This window comes from Hypomesus transpacificus, chromosome 24 (assembly GCF_021917145.1).
Source record: "Hypomesus transpacificus isolate Combined female chromosome 24, fHypTra1, whole genome shotgun sequence".
In the NCBI taxonomy this organism is placed as follows: domain Eukaryota; kingdom Metazoa; phylum Chordata; class Actinopteri; order Osmeriformes; family Osmeridae; genus Hypomesus; species Hypomesus transpacificus.
Genome location: NC_061083.1, coordinates 2,229,920 through 2,253,164, shown reverse-complemented (window position 1 = coordinate 2,253,164; position 23,245 = coordinate 2,229,920). Strand labels below are relative to the sequence as shown.

At 50.8% G+C, this 23,245-nt stretch overlaps 3 protein-coding genes across 3 annotated transcripts; 2 read left to right on the top strand and 1 right to left on the bottom strand.

The window, feature by feature from the left end:
* The first annotated feature begins 225 nt into the window (after positions 1-225).
* Positions 226-10,420, top strand: ssrp1a (structure specific recognition protein 1a). The gene is given in 18 exon segments (XM_047048589.1): positions 226-333; positions 563-748; positions 2,745-2,850; positions 2,961-3,154; positions 5,057-5,157; positions 5,352-5,481; positions 5,809-5,912; positions 6,116-6,244; positions 6,415-6,505; positions 6,507-6,637; positions 6,952-7,024; positions 8,089-8,221; positions 8,340-8,382; positions 8,515-8,638; positions 8,817-8,984; positions 9,143-9,240; positions 9,379-9,580; positions 9,865-10,420. Coding segments are annotated over 18 exon segments (2,133 nt in total). The 5' UTR covers positions 226-279; the 3' UTR covers positions 9,931-10,420.
* Positions 10,421-12,169: 1,749 nt separating this feature from the next.
* On the top strand, positions 12,170-16,676 carry p2rx3a (purinergic receptor P2X, ligand-gated ion channel, 3a). The gene is made up of 11 exons (XM_047048551.1): positions 12,170-12,540; positions 12,824-12,959; positions 13,280-13,351; positions 14,114-14,183; positions 14,338-14,437; positions 14,574-14,651; positions 14,897-15,035; positions 15,191-15,421; positions 15,585-15,650; positions 15,772-15,849; positions 16,116-16,676. Exons 1-11 carry the CDS (start codon positions 12,398-12,400, stop codon positions 16,230-16,232), a joined length of 1,230 nt encoding a protein of 409 aa, XP_046904507.1. The 5' UTR covers positions 12,170-12,397; the 3' UTR covers positions 16,233-16,676.
* A 753-nt stretch (positions 16,677-17,429) lies between these two features.
* Positions 17,430-22,236, bottom strand: zgc:113229 (uncharacterized protein LOC550612 homolog). The gene is made up of 6 exons (XM_047048549.1): positions 21,595-22,236; positions 19,964-21,275; positions 19,691-19,845; positions 18,701-19,160; positions 18,219-18,563; positions 17,430-17,867 (listed from the first exon to the last, which is right to left on the bottom strand). The coding sequence occupies exons 2-6, from the start codon at positions 21,221-21,223 to the stop codon at positions 17,601-17,603; spliced, it is 2,487 nt and encodes an 828-aa protein (XP_046904505.1). The 5' UTR covers positions 21,224-21,275; positions 21,595-22,236; the 3' UTR covers positions 17,430-17,600.
* Between the last annotated feature and the right edge of the window lie 1,009 nt (positions 22,237-23,245).

The following is a 23,245-nucleotide window of genomic DNA, read 5'->3' as shown; positions in this document are numbered from 1 at the left end:
GCACTGTGTTCAGTTTTCACTGACTTGTTGGTAGTCCGTCAGCAAGCCTTAGCATAGTTGACTTCATTGGCTTGTTGGAAAGCTTGCAGGGTTTAGCCATTAAACTTAAAGTAATTTACTGATGTTACGTACGGTAACTTATAGTATTGGAGAGATACAGATAATGTTTAAATTTTAATGTCAAATCGGCTTGTTTAGCTGTCTGACATGTTGTTTGTTACTGATCGTGATTTACACATTTATTTTCACAGTAGAGCATCATTTCGTGCGGGGCAAAAAATGGGAGACACGCTGGAGTTCAACGACATCTACCAGGAGATGAAGGGATCCTGGGTCGGTCAACAAGGATGTTTTAAACATATTTAAACTCCACTCCCGACCTTTGTTACCATACTTTAGATTCACCTTGGAACTAAGGGACAGCTGATTTGACTTAGGAATGCACACTTCATTCCATAGCTCACCTGCTCAAACCTTCTAGATTCATTTATCTTCTCTCCGAAAGAACGTCCAGCACTAGACTGTATTAACTCCTGTGTGTGTGTGTCCGTGTGTCCGGCAGAACGATGGCCGTCTGCGCTTCAGTAAGCAGAACGTGGTGTACAAGAGCAGCAAGACGGGGAAGGTGGACAACATCCCTGCACCGGAGCTCAGCCAGGCCCAGTGGAGGCGCGTGTGTCTGGGGCACGGCATCAAGCTGGTCACCAGCACCGGACACATCTACAAATACGACGGCTTCAGGGACACGGTGAGTTTGTGTGTGTGTGTGTGTGTGTGTGGGGCGCGCATCCTTGTGTGAGTCTGTATTCCACGAAGACAAGAAGTGGGACCACAGTGCCCTTTTGTGTGTTTCATGTGTGGCGTTTTCCATTATTATTAACGGCACATGCGTGCAGATAGAGAGGGGATGTTTGTCGACCTTGGAAGCCTATTCAGGGAACGCACGCCGCCGTGATTGGGTAGGGTGAAACTCGTCGTTTCCGGTCTAAAAACGCTCGAGTGTCGGATTGTGCGCGCGGAACACACACACACGCCAGCGACCCGCGTGTGTTCAGTGCCCGCTCCGTCATCGCTCCCCAGAGGCCAATCAGTGTATTTTTGGGAGATGGATCTGGGCGAGAGAGAGAGAGGAGAGAGTGGCGCTGCTGATGTCATTGTTTACAGTCCTCCGTCTCGCACTGTCTACACACTGTCTCTGGTGAGGAATTTACCCCCACTTCACAGGGGGGGAGGGGGGGGGGGTCTTTGATGTGCTCACTCTCTATAGTCGTCGTCACGCCAGCCGTGTTACTACATGAAACACTCATGTTCTCTCTTCCAGCGCCGCTCATGCACGTCGCCCTATGCGGTCACCTCTTCCACTCGAGTCATGGCGCAGCACTGCCAGCTATGCGTACGCACGGAGGCCACGGCGCGGGGCACAGGCATGTTGCCGGCCTCGATGTAGGGCACTGGTTTAAGGAGTCACTGGAGACTCGCCGCGGGTGAGCGAGTCGAGTCAAAATAGCTCATGGTTTGCAGCACTCACGGCGGGGTGTGTCGGTGGGCTGTTGGGGTTCCCGGTGGGAGATTTGAAGGGGCTGGGGGTTTGGGCTGTAAACGATCTGCTGAAAGGACTGAGGGAAGGGAGAGGGTGTTGGAGAGCGAGCATCATTTGGGGGAGGTGCGTGGGTGTGTGTGGGAAGGGGGGATCTGTAGCAGGTGTGTGTCTGTGTGTGTGTGTGAGGTGAGCTGTATTGTTCCGGCAGTACAGTAATGAGGTGAGGAGACCCTCCCAGTGAGGACGGCAGGAAGCCTCCCGGCACGCTGGGCCGTTTTCCTGCCGTCCGTTACGAAGGGTCTGAGCCCCGGTGAGAAACAGCAGCTCGCACACCGTGAGGCCTGACCCTAACCCTTCTCCCTCCCATCCAAAACAGGCCCAGATGTGTCCTTGTTGAACACGTTGGCCTGTGTTCACATCGTCACATGCCTCACACACACACACACGCGCGCGCACACACACAGAGAGAGGCTCTAAATCTAATGACCTAACAGACAGGCAGATTTCCAGGTGCATAACCTCTTTTCCACACTCTTCTCACACACACACAATCCCCTTTACACACATGTGGAAGTGATTGTGTGTGTGACAGAGCGTGTGTGTTTGTGAGAGAGTGCGTGTGTGTGTGTGTGTGTGTGTGTGTGTGTGTGTGTGCTCTCCAGCTCTAATCGGGCCTGCAGGATAAATAAACAGGCTGATTGTAAGCGGCACAGGGAGAGCGAGCGGACGGATTACATTCACCTCCAGTATCCCAGGGGACCGAGCGCTGGGCGGGGGCATAATTGAGCGCTGATGAGTTTGACCTTCATCGAGACGGAGCGAGGGAGAGGCAGGATGGGGAGGAGAGGGGGGAGAGGGAGGGAGAGGCAGGATGGGGAGGAGAGGGAGGGAGAGGGAGGGAGGAGAGGCAGGATGGGGAGGATAGGGAAGGAGAGGGAAGGAGAGGGAGGAGAGGGGGGAGGGTGTTTTTAGTTCTGATGGGCTTATGATTTTCTCTTACCAAGGTACATCTTTCGTTTGGTTTCTTTTGTCCTTCTTTCCATCTGTGTTGTCCTCCCTCACTGTCGGTCTCTCTCTCTCTCTCTCTCTCTCTCTCTCTCTCTCTCTCTCTCTCTCTCTCTCTCTCTCTCTCTCTCTCTCTCTCTCTCTGTGTCTGTACTTCTCTCTCTGGCTGTACCTCTTTCTCATTCCCCTGGCCCTGCAGGACTTTGAGAAGATCTCTGAGTTCTTCAAGACCAACTACAAGGTGGAGTTGTCAGAGAAGGACATGTGCGTCAAGGGCTGGAACTGGGGCACTGCCAAGTTCACAGGTAACCCCCCCCCCCCCCCCCCCCCCTCAACCACACACACACACACACTTTGGTCACCCCCCTCTTCCCCATTTGGTGGTTAACGCCCCCCCCCCCTCCTCTCTCTCCAGGACCATTGTTGTCGTTTGACGTGAACGACAGCTCGGTGTTTGAGATCCCCCTCTCCAGCGTGTCCCAGTGTGCCACCAGCAAGAACGAGGTGACCCTGGAGTTCCACCAGAACGACGACGCCGAGGTCTCGCTCATGGAGGTCCGCTTCTACGTGCCGCCGGGCACCGGCGACGAGGGCCAGGACCCTGTGGAGGTGAGAGCAGGAGCCACCACAGACAGTACAGCCACCACCACAGTACAGCCACCACCACCACCACAGTACAGCCGCCACCACCACCACCACAGTACAGCCACCACCACAGTACAGCCACCACCACCACCACAGTACAGCCACCACCACCAGTACAGCCACCACCACAGTACAGCCACCACCACCACCACAGTACAGCCACCACCACCACCACAGTACAGCCACCACCACCACCACAGTACAGCCACCACCACCACCACAGTACAGCCACCACCACCACCACAGTACAGCCACCACCACCACCACAGTACAGCCACCACCACCACCACAGTACAGCCACCACCACCACCACAGTACAGCCACCACCACCACAGTACAGCCACCACCACCACCACAGTACAGCCACCACCACCACCACCACAGTACAGCCACCACCACCACCACCACAGTACAGCCGCCACCACCACCACCACAGTACAGCCACCACCACAGTACAGCCACCACCACCACCACAGTACAGCCACCACCACCACCACCACAGTACAGCCACCACCACCACCACAGTACAGCCACCACCACCACCACCACAGTACAGCCACCACCACCACCACACTACAGCCACCACCACCACCACAGTACAGCCACCACCACCACCACACTACAGCCACCACCACCACAGTACAGCCACCACCACCACCACAGTACAGCCACCACCGCCACCACCACCACCACAGTACAGCCACCACCACAGTACAGCCACCACCACAGTACAGCCACCACCACAGTACAGCCACCACCACCACTACAGTACAGCCACCACCACAGTACAGCCACCACCACAGTACAGCCACCACCACCACCACCACTACAGTACAGCCACCACCACCACCACAGTACAGCCACCACTACCACCACCACCACCACCACCACAGTACAGCCACCACCACCACCACAGTACAGCCACCACCACCACACAGTACAGCCACCACCACCACACAGTACAGCCACCACCACCACCACAGTACAGCCACCACCACCACCACAGTACAGCCACCACCACCACAGTACAGCCACCACCACCACAGTACAGCCACCACCACCACCACAGTACAGCCACCACCACCACAGTACAGCCACCACCACCACAGTACAGCCACCACCACCACCACAGTACAGCCACCACCACCACAGTACAGCCACCACCACACAGTACAGCCACCACCACCACAGTACAGCCACCACCACCACCACAGTACAGCCACCACCACCACCACAGTACAGCCACCACCACCACAGTACAGCCACCACCACCACCACAGTACAGCCACCACCACCACCACAGTACAGCCACCACCACCACAGTACAGCCACCACCACCACAGTACAGCCACCACCACCACAGTACAGCCGCCACCACCACCACAGTACAGCCACCACCACCACAGTACAGCCACCACCACCACCACCACAGTACAGCCACCATCCCTTCAGTGCAGGGAAAACGTTACTGTCCCGCCAATAAAGTTTTCCTTCGATGGAGAAAACACAAATCTTTATCGTTCGTTCAGTTAACCTCAGTCAAAAACCCTACTTTTAGTTGGGTACAGAGGGACTGTGGAGCCGTTGAACCCGTTAGATGATTAGAGCCTTTATTGATGGACAAGTAAGGGTGTTGCTGGATGGATGTTGATGAGCACTAGATGGAGCAACTGCTGTAGGTATTTATCACTGTCGAAGATGCCCGCGTTCTGATTGGACGATCTTTTACTGTCGGGGGGCCCTGCCTCCGTAATCAGTCGTTATGGATCCAACATCACCCCATGTCGACCAAATACGATTTGAAGTGTGTGTGTGTGAGAGAGAAATATTGAACACGTGTGTTTGCGTGGTCCCGCGTGTGCCCAGGCGTTTGCAGACAACGTGCGCTCCAAGGCTGACGTCATCCAGGCCACGGGCGACGCCGTGTGCGTCTTCAAAGAGCTGCAGTGTCTCACGCCCAGAGGAAGGTACGTCCTCGTCCCCCTGTACTCTTCACGCCCTCGCAGCTCCGAGGTCAAGTCCCGACGACCCCGGGAGGGAGGTCTTTCAACCTGCAAGCTCTTCTCACAGGAGTTCAGTGGAGACTGTTCTGTTATTCTCCTCCATACACTCATGGACTCTCTCTCTCTCTCCCCGTCTCTCCCTCCCTCCCTCCCTCCAGGTACGATATCCGTATCTATCCCACGTTCCTCCACCTCCACGGGAAGACGTTTGACTACAAGATCCCCTACACCACCGTGCTCCGCCTCTTCCTGCTGCCTCACAAGGACCAGAGGCAGATGTTCTTCGTGGTAAGTGTGGGTGTGTGACCGTGTGACGGTACGTAACGGACGTGACCACGCTCCGTCACTACAAGGCGTCGTTTGCCTCTCGCTGGGCTCAAACGCACGACCTCTGACTTGCCAAGCGCGACCACCACCAGCTACGCCAAAGAAAAGCTAGCTATTCGTTGACGCGGGCAGCCCGTTGCATACCTGGGGAGTGAGTTTCACAGGTTCACACCCGTTACATCCACGCACTTGTGTGAGACTGTTGACGGCTACGAGCTTTGAACAAGTTGTGACTCGGTAACACCGTACAAACTCGCGCTCTCTCTGTCTCTCTCTTTCTCGCTCTAGATCAGTCTGGATCCCCCCATCAAGCAGGGCCAGACCCGATACCATTTCCTCATCCTCCTCTTCTCCAAGGAGGAAGACATCAGCCTTACCCTCAACATGAGCGAGTGAGTCGGACGCTCGGCGAGAGCAGCGCCACCTCTCTCTGGGACGTGGACACGTTGACGCGTGTTCCTCGTGGGGAAGTGTCCTCACGGACCTCTTTCCCGTTCTCTCCTGTCTTAACGCTGTCTCTTCCTTTTTCCCGCCTCCATCTGACACCTCTCATTGCCCCCCCCCCCCCCCCCCCCCCCCCCCCCCCCTCTCTCAGGGAGGATGTGGAGAGGAAGTATGAGGGCAAGCTCAGTAAGAACATGTCTGGCTCCCTCTATGAGATGGTCAGTAGGGTCATGAAGGCCCTGGTCAACAGGAAGATCACCGTGCCCGGAAACTTCCAGGGGTGAGGACATGTGCGCGCGGGCACACGCACACAGGCAATATATTTTTCTTGTGTGTGTGTGTGTGTGTAAGAGCTCACCCCCACACAAGATCATTGAAAACCCCTGGCAAGATCAGTGAAAATCTCATCTCTTCCCACCCCCCCATAATCTCCCCCCCCCCTCTCTCCAGCCACTCGGGGGCCCAGTGCATCACCTGCTCCTACAAGGCGTCGTCGGGCCTGCTCTACCCCCTGGAGCGGGGCTTCATCTACGTGCACAAGCCCCCCCGTGCACCTGCGCTTCGAGGAGATCTCCTGTGTGAACTTCGCCCGCGGCACCACCACCACGCGCTCCTTCGACTTTGAGATCGAGACCAAGCAGGGCAACCAGTACACCTTCAGCAGCATCGAGAGGTGGGGCCGGGGAGGGGGGGGCACGCGCTCCTGTGCACGCACGTGTACAGGCATGCTCACACACGCACACACACACATTGAGAGATACTTTCACACACATGTACAGGCATACAATCGAAATTCCCAAATTCATCCACATATAGACATACGCACACACACATACTTACACACACACACATACTTGCACACACACACATACTTGCACACACACACACGAGTATGCATGCATGAATACTTACGAGTGCATACTTGCACACGTCTCTTTAACCCTTAACTTGTCTTTCTCTCCCTCCCCCCCTCTCTTTCTCTCTCAGAGAAGAGTACGGCAAGCTCTTTGACTTTGTCAACGCCAAGAAGCTCAATATCAAAAACCGAGGCTTCAAAGAGGTGAGGGGGTTCAGACAGCTGTGTGTGTGTGTGTGTGTGTGTGTGTGTGTGTGTGTGTGTGTGTGTGTGTGTGTGTGTGTGTGTGTGTGTGTGTGTGTGTGTGTGTGTGTGTGTGTGTGTGTGTGTGTGTGTGTGTGTGTGTGTGTGTGTGTGTGTGTGTGTGTGTGTGTGTGTGGAGCTCAAGTTCATGAGGGCCGGCCAGCGCTGGATGTAATACTCACGGTTGTCTCACCCTGTCTCTGTGTGTCTGTCGGTTTACCCCTGAAGAAAAAGGTCGGTATGGTTACTGTCGCTCCGGACTGATCACCCACATGACTGTTGGTTTGGTGTGATTAACGCTTGCATGGTGTGGGGGGGGGCGGGGCGGGAGGGGGGGTTCTTGGTTGGGTGGTGAGTGCTATAATCCGAGGGTATTGCTGTTGATTGCCATGATTGATTTCAATGACCAACGAATGACCCGTGTGTGTGTGTGTACACGTGCATTTGTTTGCATTGTCTTGACTAATGTACTGCCCGAGGCTCTGCAGTGGTTAACACTGAGAGACGTGTCCTATAGGCCCGACACACACACACCCAACCCCAGGCTCCCCCCCCCCCCCCCCCCCCCCCCCCCCCCCCCCCCCCCCCCCCCCCCCCCCCCCCCCCCCCCCCCCCCCAATGATGCTGCCCTCCGTTTGCTCCTGGTTTGGGGGGGGGGGGGGGGGGGCTGCGCTGCGCTGCGCTCCAACACTCCTCTCTGGCTCCCTCCTTCTCGCCGTCCGTCCATGGTTTCCCAATCGGGGAGTGTCGCAGTGTTCACGTGATTACGATTCGGTGATGCCCACGGTGACTTGGTCTGAAGGGAGAGGAGGCGAGGCCAGGGGGGGGTGTTGGACCGGTGCTGGTGAGAGGGGGGGGGGGGGGGGGGTGGTGGGCTTCCCCCTCAGCCAGAATGCATGGTCTCACAGGCTCTGTCAGCTCTCTGTGGTGCAGGCTTGGGTGTCTTGGTCGTCAGATGGACTCTCTCTCTCTGCCGGTGCACTCTGGGAACTGTGGTTTTGACGTGCGCCGCTCCCGGTTCGCAGGGCATCAAGGGCAAGAACAACGAGTACAGCGACTCGGACGACGACCAGCACGACGCCTACCTGGAGAGGATGAAGGCCGAGGGGAAGATCCGGGAGGAGGGCGACGACAGCGACGAATCGGACGGCGAAACCGGTGAGTGGCGGGGGCCAATCAGACGGCGCTTCTGAAAGGGGGCTGGACTGCCAGTGGGACACGTCTGACAGGACAGGCGATCAATTTGTCGTTCTCTCTCTCTCTCCTTTGTCTGCAGACGAGTCGTTCAACCCTGGAGAGGAGAGTGATGTCGCTGAGGAGTGAGTCGTTTTCGACTTCCCATCACATCTCTCTTTCTTTATCTGTCTCTTAAAAAAACATGTCTCTCCTCCCTCGGTCTCTCGTCTTACGCGTCCTTCTCCCCCCCCCCCCCCCCCCCTCCCCCCCGACAGGTACGACAGCAACGCGTCCGAGAGCGAGAGCAGCGGAGGGGACAGCGACGACGAGGGGAGGAAGAAGGAGGCCAAGAAGCCCAAGGTGGTGAAGGAGAAGAAGGCAAGGAAACCTCGCAGGGAGGTGAGGAGGAGGAGGAGGAGGAAAGGGCAGTCGGGGGACACTGAGCAATGAAAAGCAATTTCCGTCTCCAATTTTGTTGTCCAGGGGGAAAATAAACGTTCAGTTCGGCCTCCGGTTAAACCTGCATGCTCGTTAAACCTGCATGCTTGTGTATCTGTTCCCCCCCTCCCCCCTGCAGAAGAAGCAGAAAGACGCCGGCGCCCCCAAGAGGCCGATGAGCGCCTACATGCTGTGGCTGAACTCGAGCCGGGAGCGCATCAAGGCGGACCACCCCGGCATCTCCATCACAGAGATCTCCAAGAAGGCCGGCGAGATGTGGAAGCAGATCACCAAGGACAAGAAGGAGGTGAGGGCTCCCTTCTCGGCTGGGACCACTACTTGCTTCCCTCAGAAAGATCCGGAAAATGCTTCGTTTTTTTTGCAGTCACAATCATATTTTTGTTATTATTATTTGTGTTGTTATTGTTGTGATGCTCTTTGGTAATGGACAACTCCTTGTCTCAGGAGTGGGATGGCAAGGCAGAGGAGGCTAAGAAGCAGTATGAGAAAGCCATGAAGGAGTACAGAGAGAGCGGTGGGGCGTCCTCGGCTCCTGCCAAGAAGTAAGCACACACACACACACACTTTACATCCTGTACACACACGACAGCCGAGCCCTCTTCAGGCATTCCCATTCCAGCCACCACAAACACGGCCAGACTCACAGCCCTTTCCCCCCCCTCCCCTGCCGCGTCCTTCAGGGACAGCAAGAAGAAGGGAGCCAAGAAGGAGGACAAGAAGAGGAAGCCGGCCGGCGGGGACAAGGAGAAGGAGCGAGGAGGCGGGAACGACAGCTTCAAGAGCCGCGAGTTCATCTCCAGCGAGGAGAGCTCCTCCGAGTCCGACTCTGGCCGCAAGAAGGCCAAGGCCAAGAGCAAGAGCAAGGCCAAGAGCAAGAGCAAGGTAGTCTGTCTCTCCCCCTCCCTCTCCTAGGTCTCTCTCCTTCTCTCTAGGTCTCTCTCCCTCTCTCTAGGTCTCCCTCCCTAGGTCTCCCTCCCTCTCTCTGTCTTTCTCCCCCTCCCCCTCTCTGTAGGTCTCCCTCCCTCTTTCTGTCTTTCTCCCCCTCTCTCTAGGTCTCTCTCCCTCTCTTTGTGACCATTTTCTCAATATGACTCTTTCCGACCCCGTTCTTTCCAGCCTTCATATTATTAAAGCTTTTTTCTACTGTTCGTGTGTGTGTGTGGCAGGAGGAAGAGGAAGAGGAAGAGGAGGTGTTGTCCACGCCCCCCAGCTCAGACCAGGACTCAGACTGAGGAGGGGGAGAATCTACCTGCTGATCTGGGCGTTACACACACACACACACACACACTCTCTCTCTCACTCAAATGGACCAACCTACCAGTTTCACTTCCTCTCCTCATGTCCCACACCACCACTCGCAGACAGACAATACTCCTGGCTAGAGTGACAAACGGAAGATTTTTTTTGTTCTTTCTTTTTTAATACTTTGTTTTATTTTTCCTTTGGTATCTTTTGCCCTTTCGTTGTGGAGTACGCAAGATGGAAGCAGAGACTTACACGTCAAACACTTATATTCGCCCTGTAGAAACCAGAAACATTTTCCAACATACGATGTACTACATCTCCCGTTATCTGTGTGGAGGGAAAACGGTAGTCCAATAACCCGAAGGAGACGGCCAAGTCTAATTAAACCGTTTCCCTTTGTTGAAATGTCACAACTGCAGTTTAGTGCATTTTGGTCATGTTTTGAGGCAAAATAAATATAAACCTTTTGTAGTAAAACGTATCACCATGTTCTTCTTGATTGTCCTCGTCGACTCTTCCGTCTCCCCCTCTCTCTCTGTGACCGTCCCTGGGGATGAGAGACCCGAGCTGCTGTGGTTTCAGAGTAGCAATGCAGGCGGCCACAAAAATGGAGTGATGAACGCTAAGTGGATGGTGATGGATGGGGAAGAGAAATCCATATTGAGGAGATGATGGTTCATGACCTGAGGGTGGGTTATTCCCCACATTGTCAACGTCCATGAGGAGCACAGAAGACGTCGAGAAGCCTGCTGCGGTCCAGTGTCTGCGATCCTGAGGGGAGAGGACGGCGGGTGAAGAAGGGCTTCTGGGCTTCACGGCGCTTCTGACTGGCAACTTCCTGTCTCGCAGGAAGTTCAACTTACCAGGACATCCGTTCCCCCGCGCCTGGGAGCACTGCTAGATGTAGATTTGAACCAAAGAAGCTTTTAGCACTTTGATTCAGTCTACCTTTAGTGGTCATAGACTCCATTTAACCAGCCAGCGGTTGATACAGTGGGTTTTGGGTTAGGATGCAGGCCTCCAAATTGGAGAGTGATGGGGTGGGCCAGGGAGACAGAGTTTGCGATATGAGGATTGAGAGTAGGCTAGAGTGGTTAGTAAATGGAGTTGTATTAGAAAAGAAAGCCGGTTTTTAAAAGCCAGATCTTCAGTATGGCAGTGTGTGGTTCCAGCCCACAGGGATTCATCAGCTTACGTTGTCGAATCGCTCTCCCTTAAAACGCATTTGTCACTGTCCAGAAATCCCATTCTCTTCTTCAGGGTTTTCTCCTTTGACATTCTACCTTCTCCCCTCTGAAACTGTCCTCCTGAGGGGGGGCTGTGTGTTCTGGCTAATGCACCGGCTGTTTGAGTGTTTCCTGCATCCTTTGTGCTGTGGTTTCTCCTTCCACAAAAGATGTAATCTCATTAGGGAAAAATTCTATCATTGTTCCATCATTCCCACTCTCCTCCCAAACAGGCAAAACACAAACACTGCATGTACTTTAACGAGTAATCAATGTTTTTCTTCATTGAAATCCCCGAAGCAGTTTTTTTATAAGTATAACACAGGCGTTCAGGTGATGTTCCAATAAGCACCATAGCAGGTCCAGGGGAATCCATTTCTAGAACTTTCTCCATCTCTCCTCTGAATTTATTCTAAAATGTCAATATTTTCACACACTATATTTGCAGCGTCTCCCATCACTACTTTACATAAGTGTGTGTCTGCTGTTAAGCTCCTATGATTGTGTTTTATGTGTTGTATTGTGTTACCCTAATTGTTCACAGACATAATGGACCCACTTAAAAATTAAGGGATCTTGCAATACTGTCTCTGGGCATCAACCGCACAAACACACACACACTCATAGCATTGTCACACACATCTGTTTCTGTGTGACAGAAAGACCAGCGTGTTGCAAAGTAGCCATAGCGTATTGAGTTACATCATTATGCTGTTATGAGTGCCACACATTTGGATGGATCACCCAAACGCCTGCCATTTGTTGTCTTGTGTAAGTGAACATGACTCATGTCATGTCGTTGGGATAATGCATGTGCATGGCTGATGTGTGTCGACTGTGCGTGCGTCCGGGCGTGGGGGAGAAGGGAGAGAGAGCCATGTCGTTGTTCATTTGGGAGAGAGAGTGGGGTGGTCCGAGATCACCATCCAGTAGAGGAGAGAGGAGAGGGGGAGAGAGACAGAGGGATAGAAAGAGGGGGCGAGAGACAGAGGGATAGAAAGAGAGGGAGAGGGATTCAAAGAGAGGGACAGAGTGACTGAGGGAGTCTTGAGAGACAGACCTCAGAGAAACGGAGGAAAGTGTTGAGACACATGCAGGTTTCACTGTTTTCAGTCACGTTTGGGAATCTCGTTTCTGGAACAACTGAGAGGAACTCTCCCCCACGCTTGGGAGTCGCCACCATTCACTGACTTGTTGAGAGCAAATTCAAATCTCCACGCGCACCATCATGTGCAGGATGGCCCCGATGATGTGGGGCTGTGTGACTGACTTCTTCACCTACGAGACCACCAAGTCGGTGGTGGTGAAGAGCTGGCCTGTCGGGATCGTCAACCGCGTCGTTCAACTGCTCATCATCATCTACTTTGTCTGGTTGGTCCACTGTGTGTGTGTGCGTGTGTCACGTTGATTGTATGTTTGTGTAGATTCTTCTATGGACCTTTTGCATGTGGTTCATTGTGAATGAGCTTGGCTTTCGTCTTCTGAAATCTCTGTTGGCGAATGAGAAAAATCGAAGCAGACATGATTTGCTGAGGTTGTCGGTTAGCTGGTTATTTTTCGTTCGGTTTCAGACTTGTCATTCACCCTTCATTTTGTATTTTTGGGATCTCTCTGTCTCTCTGTCTGTCTGTCCTTGTGTTCTTCCTGGTTTTAGCTGGGTCTTCCTGCATGAGAAGGCCTACCAGGTGACAGACACAGGCATCGAGTCCTCGGTCATGACCAAGGTGAAGGGCTTCGGTAAACTCAATGGACGTACGGTGGACGTGGCAGACTTTGTGGTGCCGACACAGGTACAGGTCCTGCCCTGACCCTTGACCCTAGTTCCTAGTGTTGACGATGAAAGTGACTGCGACATTCACAATGATAGAGACCGTTGCGTGTCGAAGCAGGTGGAATTAGTCTGTGTAGCTTCCTGTGAACGTCAGTGGGTTGAGGACGAGTGTCTCTTTGACTTTGTGTTTTAGCTAACGTTTGTTAGGTGTGTCTACTGCTCCTTTAACAGACAGACCTGTGTGTTAAGTGTGTCTACTGCTTCTTTAACAGACAGACCTGTGTGTTAGGTGTGTCTCCTACATCTTGCCTGTAGCTAACGGACCTCTCTGGTTACCAGGGTGAGGCCATCTTCTGTATCATCACCAAGCAGATCGACACAGAAAAACAGGAACAGGGCTTCTGCAAAGAGGTCAGTCCAAAAAGAATTGGGCACAGACACAATCTGGTAGATTTTTTTTGGGGAAAAAGATGATTCCTTTTACATATAAAAATGCCTACGTTTCACAAAGTGAAAACATTTAAGACACTTTAGAGTACAAACTGCAGAGCTTAAACTCTGACTATGATTCTATGATCCCAGCACTCCTCCAGTGCACCCCAGAGAGTGTTTAGAGGTGTCTGTGGCTGTCTGATTCGTTCAAAGGATTCAGGAAATGTTTTCTGTGTTGTCTGTACTACCTCCATGGAAACACATAAGTTAGCTGTAGTTAGTCGGGAAAGATTTTCTGCACCCTGAAAACAACTTGTGTCTTGGATACCTTCACTAAGCTCCTTTGACATGATTATAAAATACATTTCATCTGATGTGCTTCTTCAAGCCCTGACTGGAGCACTTGCAGCTGCACGAGTAGATGCGCTAGCAGCACCAAACAAAGACAGATCACATCAGATGTTCATTGTTAAAACAAACCAACTCACACTTAAAGGATGTTATACTTTGAATGAAATATAAATAGTTTATAAGCAAATGGTGTGTGAGGATATTACAGTCAATATCTGTAATATATAAAGAGATCATGCATACTTGAATAAAAGTATCAAATCATTACAATATTTGTTGGTAAGGGTGTAGTCATTGAATATCCATTGGCCAGGTTTCTGTCATTTACAGAATTTTAGTCAATGCTTATTTATGTGTGTTTGTGTGTACGTACGTACGTGTGTGTACTAGAATTCCAAGAAATATTCCTGCAACACAAGTGCAGACTGTGAACAATTCATCGGTTCATATCTGGGAAATGGTGAGTCCTATGCTCCTCACGTCATTCACATTCACTACCGGATGGCATTTACTCTCCACTTACACCTCTCTCCCCCTCCTACACTCTCTCTCTCTCTCTCTCTCTCTGTCTCTCTGTCTCTCTCTCTCTCTCTCTCTCCCTCGCCCCTTCCCAGGCCTGATCACAGGGAACTGTCTGATAGGTCAGAATGAGTCAAGAGGCAAGTGTGAGATCGAGGGCTGGTGTCCAGCAGAGAATGACACCCAAGCCAAAAGGTGATACATGTCCACGCATGAACCCACAACCCTACAAGCACGCTGGCATGGGTGCAGCACACTCAGGACACCCTCAGACGCCAGTAAACACACAGTCCTGTTTACACACTTATCCCCGCCTCCAACTCTCTTTCAGTAAGCCGACACTAGCAGTCGAGAACTTCACGATCTTCATCAAGAACAGTGTCCGCTTCCCTCTCTTCAATGTCACCAGGTGCCCTTCCCTCCCTCCTTCCTCACACACAAACACACACTCTTAAAGAGGCACACACTGAGCCTTTCAACCGGCAACGTTTTATCACCGTTATACAAATCGTACCGATAATTTCTTTCTCTCTCCCTTCACCCCTCCATTGCTTTCTCTTTGTCTGTCTCTCTCTCTCTGTCTCTGTCTCTCTGTCTCTGTCTCTGTCTCTGTCTCTGTCTCTCTCTCTGTCTCTCTGTCTCTGTCTCTCACAGAGGGAACTTCCCCCCCTCCATGACTAAGAGCTACATCAAGAAATGTACCTACCACCCCAAGGACCACCCCTTGTGCCCCATCTTCAGAGTGGGAGATGTGCTGAACTACACCGGCCAGAGTACCTCCACCCTCTCTGAAGTACAGTGACATCGTCCTCCTCATCTCCTCCTCCTCTTTCTATCTATCCTCCTTTGCATCTCCCTCTCTTTCTCCCCCCCCCCCCGTCTTCTCGACATCTTTGGGTCTAGAAGTTTCCGTGTCGCCATCTGTAAGTGTTTCTCTCTCTCTGTCAGGGTGGAGAGATAGGGATTAACATAGGCTGGACGTGTGATTTGGATCAGGCCATCGAGAAATGTCAACCTTCTTACTCCTTCACACGCCTGGACAAGGTGTTTGAGACCAACAGCCTTTCCAAAGGCTACAACTTCAGATACGCCAAATATTACCAGACAGAGAACGGCACCGAGTTCCGGACCCTTCACAAGGCCTTCGCCATCCGCTTTGACATCATGGTAACTGGGAATGTAAGTGTGCTCGTTTGTTTGTGTGTGTGCCAACGTGTTTGCTTATACTTATATTAGTCTTTCATGGTGCGTGTTTTGCTTGTGGTGTGTGTTTAGTTTTTGTGTGAGAGACCAGTACTTTGTGTCTCGGCGCTAATTCCGTTTTCTGGATGGGTTTTTCAAGGCTGGGAAGTTCAATACAGTTCCCACTTTGATCAACATTGTGGCAGCCTTCACCTCAGTCGGACTGGTGAGTCGTCTTTGTGAAGTCACAGCTGTAAATGGATTATTGTTGTATTGCAATGGACTGTCCAGTGTTAATGAAAGACGACCTGATTTGGATATGCTAACTTGGTGGTGATTGGTTGCAGGGTACGGTGCTGTGTGACATCATCCTTCTGAACTTTCTGAAGGGGGCGGACCGGTACAAGGCCAAGAAGTTTGAGGAAGTGAGTCATTGTTGACAGAACAGGAGAAGGAAAATACCTCAAATGAGTTTTGTAGTCATTTTCACACTTCACATTTCCACTTGTCTTTCCTCCCCACCCGCCCTCCTCCTCTGCCCCCACCTCCTCCTCCCCCCCGTTTTCTCCTCCCCTTCGTCCTCCTCCGCCTCTTGCCCCTCCTCCGCCCCCCCCTCCTCCTCCTCCCCCTCCTCCTCTTCCCCCTCCTCCTCCTCCTCCTCCCCCCCCTCCTCTCTCTCTACACTTCCCAGGTCTCTGACTCTCCGACCACTGACCCCAAGTCTCAGAACGACGGCGGCCAGCTGTCAATCAAACGGGAGGACAGATCCGAAGACTCGGGTGCTCTGTCCATCGACCAGATGGTGTGACATCATCAGCCGGGACACACACACACACACTCTGAACACACACTCCTGGACCTATGAGGAACAGCTACAACTGGGACACGGCTCATAAATCACTTGAATACTCACTTGAATAATAGATTGTATGAATGCCCTGTGTATAGTTGCCAAGTATGTTGTTGCTGTACAGTATGTTCTGTATATGATCCATTTATGTGGTCCCATTGTCTCAGTTTTTACAATTACAGCCCTCGACTAATGACACTAAGAGCTTCCTAATGGGGGTGAAACAGAGAGAGAGGAAGAGGGGGGGGGGGGGGGGGGGGGGGGGAGAGGAAGAGAGAGGGGGAGAGTTTAATGAGCATGACTTGTGGTTTTAAATGGGCCATTATTCATAAATGTGCCCGATTTCTGAAGACCATTCTACATCATATGCACTGGTCACATTATAAACATGAGGTTTACTTAACAACATGATGTCAATTCTCTTTTTAATTATTTAGGCAAAGCAATATCAGTATGTTTATGTTTCTCAATGATTTGATCTCCTTGTGTTGTTCAAACACAAACATTTAAACAATCTTAAAAAAGCATAACAATAAAATGCCAACTTGTCTAGATTGAGAATTGAATATAAAAGCCATATTTTAGACATTTGACATTTTTTCAACATCCATCAGGAATGTTTTTAGTTGGTATCCACCTTTTCTTCCTCCTGTTCCTCAAAAACTGCTCATCGCATTTCAGGAGTGCAGGGCCATTGTCAGGGTGTGTCCAAGTGCTTGACAAATGACTGGCTGCGATTGTATTGTCATTTCCACATAACCATAAATCAGAAATCGTGAGTGACATCCTCTTCTAAATGGAGCACATGGTACAAGGTGTAGATTCTAGAAGCACTTACTTCTAGAGATAAACCTGAATGACGGGATGAGGTGGTTGTGTGAGTGCCATTAATAATAACACTGTTTACTGTGCCTGTGGATTTCTAAACTTCAGTTCTTAGTATAACACCTGCAGAGCGCCAGCAAGTGAGATTTATGGCAAATGTATTGAAGGCAAAACCTGAGCTCAGGCCTTCAGTTAAATATGATAAATATTTTAAGAATGTGCCACATCCTACTGTCACATATTCACACACATTCACTTCTGTATGCAAGCAACATGCCCACAGACACACACTAACACACATCAAGATCTAGCCCTAATGTTCTGCATAAGATAGATAAGGCCAATGAGTTTTGATACTTTATTGTCATAGTTGTCTGGACATCATTTTTTCAGTGCAGTTAACTGGTACAAAGGGACAAGCTGCGGATTTTGTATAAAATAGTTGTAAAAGACAAGCGTGTTTGTCTGTGCGTGTGTGTGTGTGTGGAAATGCGGTGCAAGTCATTGTTTAGGTTTTCTTCCAGACTTTTTCATTTTCAGAGCTGACACCCAGGCTGGCAGAGAGGGCCGGGACACGGGCACAGGCACAGGCACAACTTCCTGTTGCATCCCAGAATCCTCCTCTTCTTCATCATCTGACTCCTCATCCTCTGTCCAGGTGCTCTCTTCTTCCTCATCCGTGTCGTTGTCTTCCAGAACGAGTTCTCTGGGTTCAATGGCGACCACCTCTTCTGCGAACCTCACGCAAACTATATTGTCTAAACGTCTCTGAAAGAATTAGAATCAGAATTGTGTTTAATCGCCAGGTACTGTAAGTGTTCACAAACAGAGATATAGTTTTAGTCTCTCTGTCTATAAGACACAGAGAGAGAGAGAGAGAGAGAGAGAGAGAGAGAGAGAGAGAGAGAGAGAGAGAGAGAGAGAGAGAGAGAGAATGGAAGACTGAAACGTAACCCTAATCACATGCTTTTAAAGAGAACACTCCGAGATAGAGCACACCCTGTTACTGAAGGTGTTACTGAAGACATTAATTCAGAAGCAAAAACAGCGAGAAGACAATGTGTGTCCGGTGAGACGGAAGGGGAGGAGACAAGTACAGGAAGCGACTTCCGCCCTCACCTTTTTGGTCACCGTTTCCATGGAGTCGCGAGACACCGAGTGCTTCAGTATGCCGCGGTACCGCGGAGCAGGAGAGGGGGAGGAAGGAGAGAGAGAGGCAGGAGGCGAGCGCAGGGGATAAAGAGGCATGATGACACTTTGGTCGTCCTGCGATCCTTCTTCCTGCTGAGCTTGGCTTGTCGTGCCCTCTTTCAGGCTCTCTCCGTTCCTGTCCTCTCTCCCTCTGTCTCGCTGTTCCTCCTTCTTTCCTTCCCTCTCGGCCTCCCTAACCTGCGAATGGTACACTCTCTTCCTGTTCGGGGGGATTTGGTTCCTCTGTGCAGAGTTGTGTAGACTGCCCTCTGGCTGTAGTACACAGACAATGCATCAGTTACATCTTTTAAACAGCTCTACTGCATACAAAGGACTGTTTACGAAACTCAATCGATGGGCAGGATGCGGTTTGTTACTTGTCGAAATGGTTTAAGGGATTATGTCTTTACCTTGTTAACGAACAAGTCCATCTGAAGGACTGGATTGGTTCTCATCTCGTCACAGCTGAGGTGCGATTGGACATCACTGTGTTCCATTGGTTCTGATTGGATGACTTCAACTTCACCGTACTGTTTAAAGATTCGGCTTGGTTCTGAAATGTCCATACTGACATCAGTCGACATGTGTGCTGTGTCTCTGTTGGGAACCTGGTCCATCGGCCCCAAGTTCCACTGGGTGTTTGCAGTTCCTGGTCTGCTCTCTCTGTTCAGGTTCAAACTTGATTGGTCAGTATCCTGGCTTTGAAGGGTCTGGTTGGTCCCTAGTCGGTGAGATTCCGATTTACTGAGTCTTTGATAGGTTGGGACATCTGTCTGGGTGGGACTGAGGAACTGGGCCCACTCCTGTCCTGTGAGGATCTCATCCAGCAGGCTGAATGAGCCCAGGCCAAAGTCAAAATCACTGGAGCGTCTGTTGAAAAAGATGAGGAGGGGGTCTATAAGAACGAATGAGGTGTGTGAGTGTGTGTGTGTGTGTGTGTGTGTGTGTGTGTGTGTGAGTGTGTGTGTGTGTGTGTGAGTGTGTACTGCATGTGTTAAGACTGAGACCGGCAGAGAGCACATGAACAAGAATGTCAATGACAGGTGAGGGTGTATCTGGCTCATGAGAAAAATGTTGAGCTCAGTTTCACCCTGACTAACATCTGTGCTATTGCAACCTTTTCATCCACACACACATACACATACTCACATACACATACACACGCAAAGCATATATAATTTGCTCTTACGTTTTACCAGACATTAACTCAACTAAGCAAGAAAACATTCTAGACCTCAGCTATGGTGTATTATATTGTACATTTGAACATGTGTGCATTCATTCAAAGGATGGGAGTTCCATTGACAGTTGTGAGACAGGCATGGCAACAAACACAAATCAGTCACCTTCTACGCACAGACACACATTTGGCTTTGAGTGGGTGTGTGTTTACTGTTTACCTTACGTGACCCTCTGTGATCCCTCTCTCTGAACCAGTAGGTGGAGCTTCACCTTGGACCTCTCTGATAGGCCCCTGGGATGTCTGAGCTCCCTTATCATTGGACAATTCTGTGATGTCAGCCTCTGCAACCAATCGCTGGTTTTGAGTTGAAAACTGTTTCATCAAAGCAATGTAACAATACATACATCGTCAGCTTACATTGTCAGCTTACACAAGTGAAGCATATAGAAGGAGATATAGAGTTTATAACTCTTCTCAGTCTTTTACTTACATTTATTTTTCCTTCTGTTATTCCATTGTCTTTTTTTTCCCTCTTTCCCAAACTCCCACGGCTCTCTCTCCATCGATCCATGATGTTTAGAGTCCATCTCTTCGTCGATCTCTCTGACAACCTTTTTTTCTTCTTGGCCGCTACCAAGGAGCTGTCTGCTGTGCCCTGATTGGCCGAAAACACACCCATGACGTCATTCAACCCCCCGTTCCCGATAGCCCCACTCTTCACCGGACTCCCTGTGTCCAGACCAGGGTTGGCGATTCCCAAAGACCACATATAGACCCTTGGGGTGAAGCCAGACTCTGACTGGTTCAGGGAGGAAGTTCTAGAGCTCTCAGTGCCTGCAGCAACCACAGCACAGCTGTCCTTATTGAAAGGCGGTGAGGTCAAATGTGCATATGGCACTTCCCCAGCATCGGGGCCATCATTCAGAACTCCAGCATGCTCTGACAGCCCCTCCTGACCCGTGGTCTGGTCTCCAACAGCCAACTCTCTCCTCTCCTCACCCCCTGCCCCTACCTCACTCTCCCCCTTTCCCTTGTCCTCTCCCCCTCTCGCTTCCTTCCCTGACCCACCTCGTACCCCTGCCCGTGACAGTCGCTTATCAGAGCCACGCCCCCTGAAAGGAAACTTCAGCTTCCTGCTCTTCAGCTGAGGAACTTCCTCTTCCTGCTTCCTACAGGGAGTGACGTCTCCCCCAGTGGAAGTCTGTGTCGGGTGTTCGTTTGTGCCACCCGCCAAACATTCCCTACTTGGAGGGGCAACGACAGGTGACAGAGGCTGTTCCGACCCTCGGCTCCCCATCACATGACTTGGGGGGGAGACACCCTGAGACACGGAAAGAGGCTGGGACACCCGGTCAACGTCCCTGCTAGGCATAGCGTGGGCCTGCCACCGTCTTGGAGCGTCCTTAAAGCCAGTCACCTTAGATTCAAAGTCTGGAATCGCAAACTCATCCCTGGAGTCCCATTTCCCTAACGTGTGCCTGCTGGCCCTACCCTGTCTCCCTGCACCCTTAGCCCGGCTGACATCATCAACGGGAGACAGACCCACGTCCCCGTTGCTGCCGATGTTTCCTGCTCGTCTTGTCCAGAGAGAGGGGGACCTCTCTCCATCCTGGCCCGGGTCCTGGGTGTCTGAGGTGGGGCTGAGGGGGCTCTGCCGTCGCTGGGTGTTGGTGCCCGGCTGGAGCTTCAGCCTCTGGAGCATGGACTGGAGCAGGACCTGGGTGTCCTGGGGCGAGCGGGGTTGAGACATTCCTGGAAGTGGTCCCCTCTCTCACATCAGATCCTAGTGAGGTGGCCAATCCCTGATAGAGAGAGAGAGAGAGAAAGAAAAGAGAGAGAGAGAGAGAGAGAGAGAGAGAGAGAGAGAGAGAGAGCAGACAGACAGACAGACAGACAGACAGACAGACAGACAGACAGACAGACAGACAGACAGACAGACAGACAGACAGACAGACAGACAGACAGACAGACAGACATACAGACAGAAAGAAAGAAAGACAGACAACGAGTGCATCCGGAAGATCCAGAGAGAGTTTCAAGTTGATTTTCCTCAAATGCAAGTATTGTACTTTGGAGGAGTATGTGTGTTTGCAAGTGTGTGTGGTCCTGCATGATACATACTTGTGTTTGTCTGTGTCCTCTGTCTCACTTGGGAAGCAAGTTCCGGTGAATCTCTTCTTTCACATTCCAGTCTTTTTCCATGTTCAGGCTTCCGAAGCACTTTCTGCTTGACAATGTATGCCTTTTACTCTCTTCAACTCCAAATCCCTTCTGTCCGTTAAAATTCTTTGACCTTTTTTCTCTTTCGTTCACTTACAGGTTTTGAAAAGGTTTCAGCGTCACGACTGCACTCTTCTTTGTGATGACTGTTCCCCTCTGTGTGCTGCCTGTGACCAAAACAGCACAACTGCCCCTGTATCACCTATTGCTACTGCCGAAACTCTCTGTCTCTCTCTCCTTCTCCCTCTCTCTCTTTCTCCCTCTATCTCACTATACACGCTCTATATCTTTCTCACCCTTGTATCTCTCTATCTCTCTTCAGGAAGGCTACGTATGTCTCTTTCTGGAGTTCTGTCATTCCTCCCCTGGTATGATCCTTCATGTTATGTCATCTCTGGGTGTCAGTAGGCAGTGAATGGCGTTCCACAAACTCGACACACCCAGATCAACGAGAAAGACCAGTGAGGCTAGATAACTTGTAACCCTGTCATGCTTCACAAGTAACACTGAGTATCCCTCTCATTCTCTCTCTCTCTCTCTCTCTCTCTCTCTCTCTCTCTCTCTCTCTCTCTCTCTCTCTCTCTCTCTCTCTCTCGCTGTCTCTCTAACACTGTCTCTCTCACACTCTCTCTCTCACTCTCATACACACACACTTGCCAAACTCTTCTGTGTCACACTCTCTCTGTGCTAGGCTACATGTTGCAACACACCCTCATGTTTTTCACATTGTGGATATGGGGCTGTTTGGTTTGACCTCTTTGCTATTTTTGTTTGAGCCTGATGAGTTGCAATAAAATTACCTCTACCTGAGTATCACACAGGAAATTAAAAAGTGTATGATGCCATATGACAATTTGTGGTACTGAACTTTAGAAATAGTATGTCTGTATGTATACACAAGTAGGACTCATTCTACGTTCCTGTGTCAGAATGGAATCAAATGAGAAACGGAAACACATGTTTCATACAATAATATAAAAATTAAGCGTACTTTTTTAAAGATAAAAAAAAAAAATAACAAACACTTTCTGTTTTCTTTCGGGCATCAATCACCAGGATAGAAACAGTTAGCTACTCTAGCTCTAACATTGGATCTATGGGGGAACAACATGCTTAAAACTGACTACTTGTTTAGATCTATAAGTGCTTTCCCAACTGGATGGATCACAGCATTAAGCTCGTACAGTTGGGAAAGCACTTACAGATCGAAGATGAGAAGTCAGTTTTGAGGACTTGGTTCCCCATTGACTCCATGTGAGATCTGCTAACTGTTTCTATCCTGGTGATTGTTGCATTAGATCACATGGATAAGTGCTATTGGTCATGTGATCTGATGCAAGGTCCCCAATCCCATCATGGTTGCCCACATCACTGCGTTAAATGGAAATGGAACATAAAAGGGCTGAAAATAAGTGTGTAACGATAAAGAGCCGAAGTTACACAAACTCTCTTCATTCAGGTACGGCATTTCCTGATTTTCTATCCGGTGGTCTCCAGGAACTGGGACCACGTAATTCCTCACAACAATACCTTGCAGTATCACGTTGTGATA

What these genes read in the sequence shown, in the direction of transcription:
- p2rx3a (XM_047048551.1), top strand. Translation starts at nt 12,398, where the DNA reads ATGTGCAGGATGGCCCCGATGATGTGGGGCTGTGTGACTGACTTCTTC. An exon ending in AATGACACCCAAGCCAAAAG is followed by an intron (nt 14,438 to 14,573) that starts GTGATACATGTC and finishes ACTCTCTTTCAG; the next exon opens with TAAGCCGACACTAGCAGTCG. An exon ending in CCTTCACCTCAGTCGGACTG is followed by an intron (nt 15,651 to 15,771) that starts GTGAGTCGTCTT and finishes GATTGGTTGCAG; the next exon opens with GGTACGGTGCTGTGTGACAT.
- zgc:113229 (XM_047048549.1), bottom strand. Translation starts at nt 21,223, where the DNA reads ATGTCTCAACCCCGCTCGCCCCAGGACACCCAGGTCCTGCTCCAGTCC. An exon ending in TAACAGAAGGAAAAATAAAT is followed by an intron (nt 19,846 to 19,963) that starts GTAAGTAAAAGA and finishes TTGATGAAACAG; the next exon opens with TTTTCAACTCAAAACCAGCG. An exon ending in ATCACAGAGGGTCACGTAAG is followed by an intron (nt 19,161 to 19,690) that starts GTAAACAGTAAA and finishes CTTTTTCAACAG; the next exon opens with ACGCTCCAGTGATTTTGACT.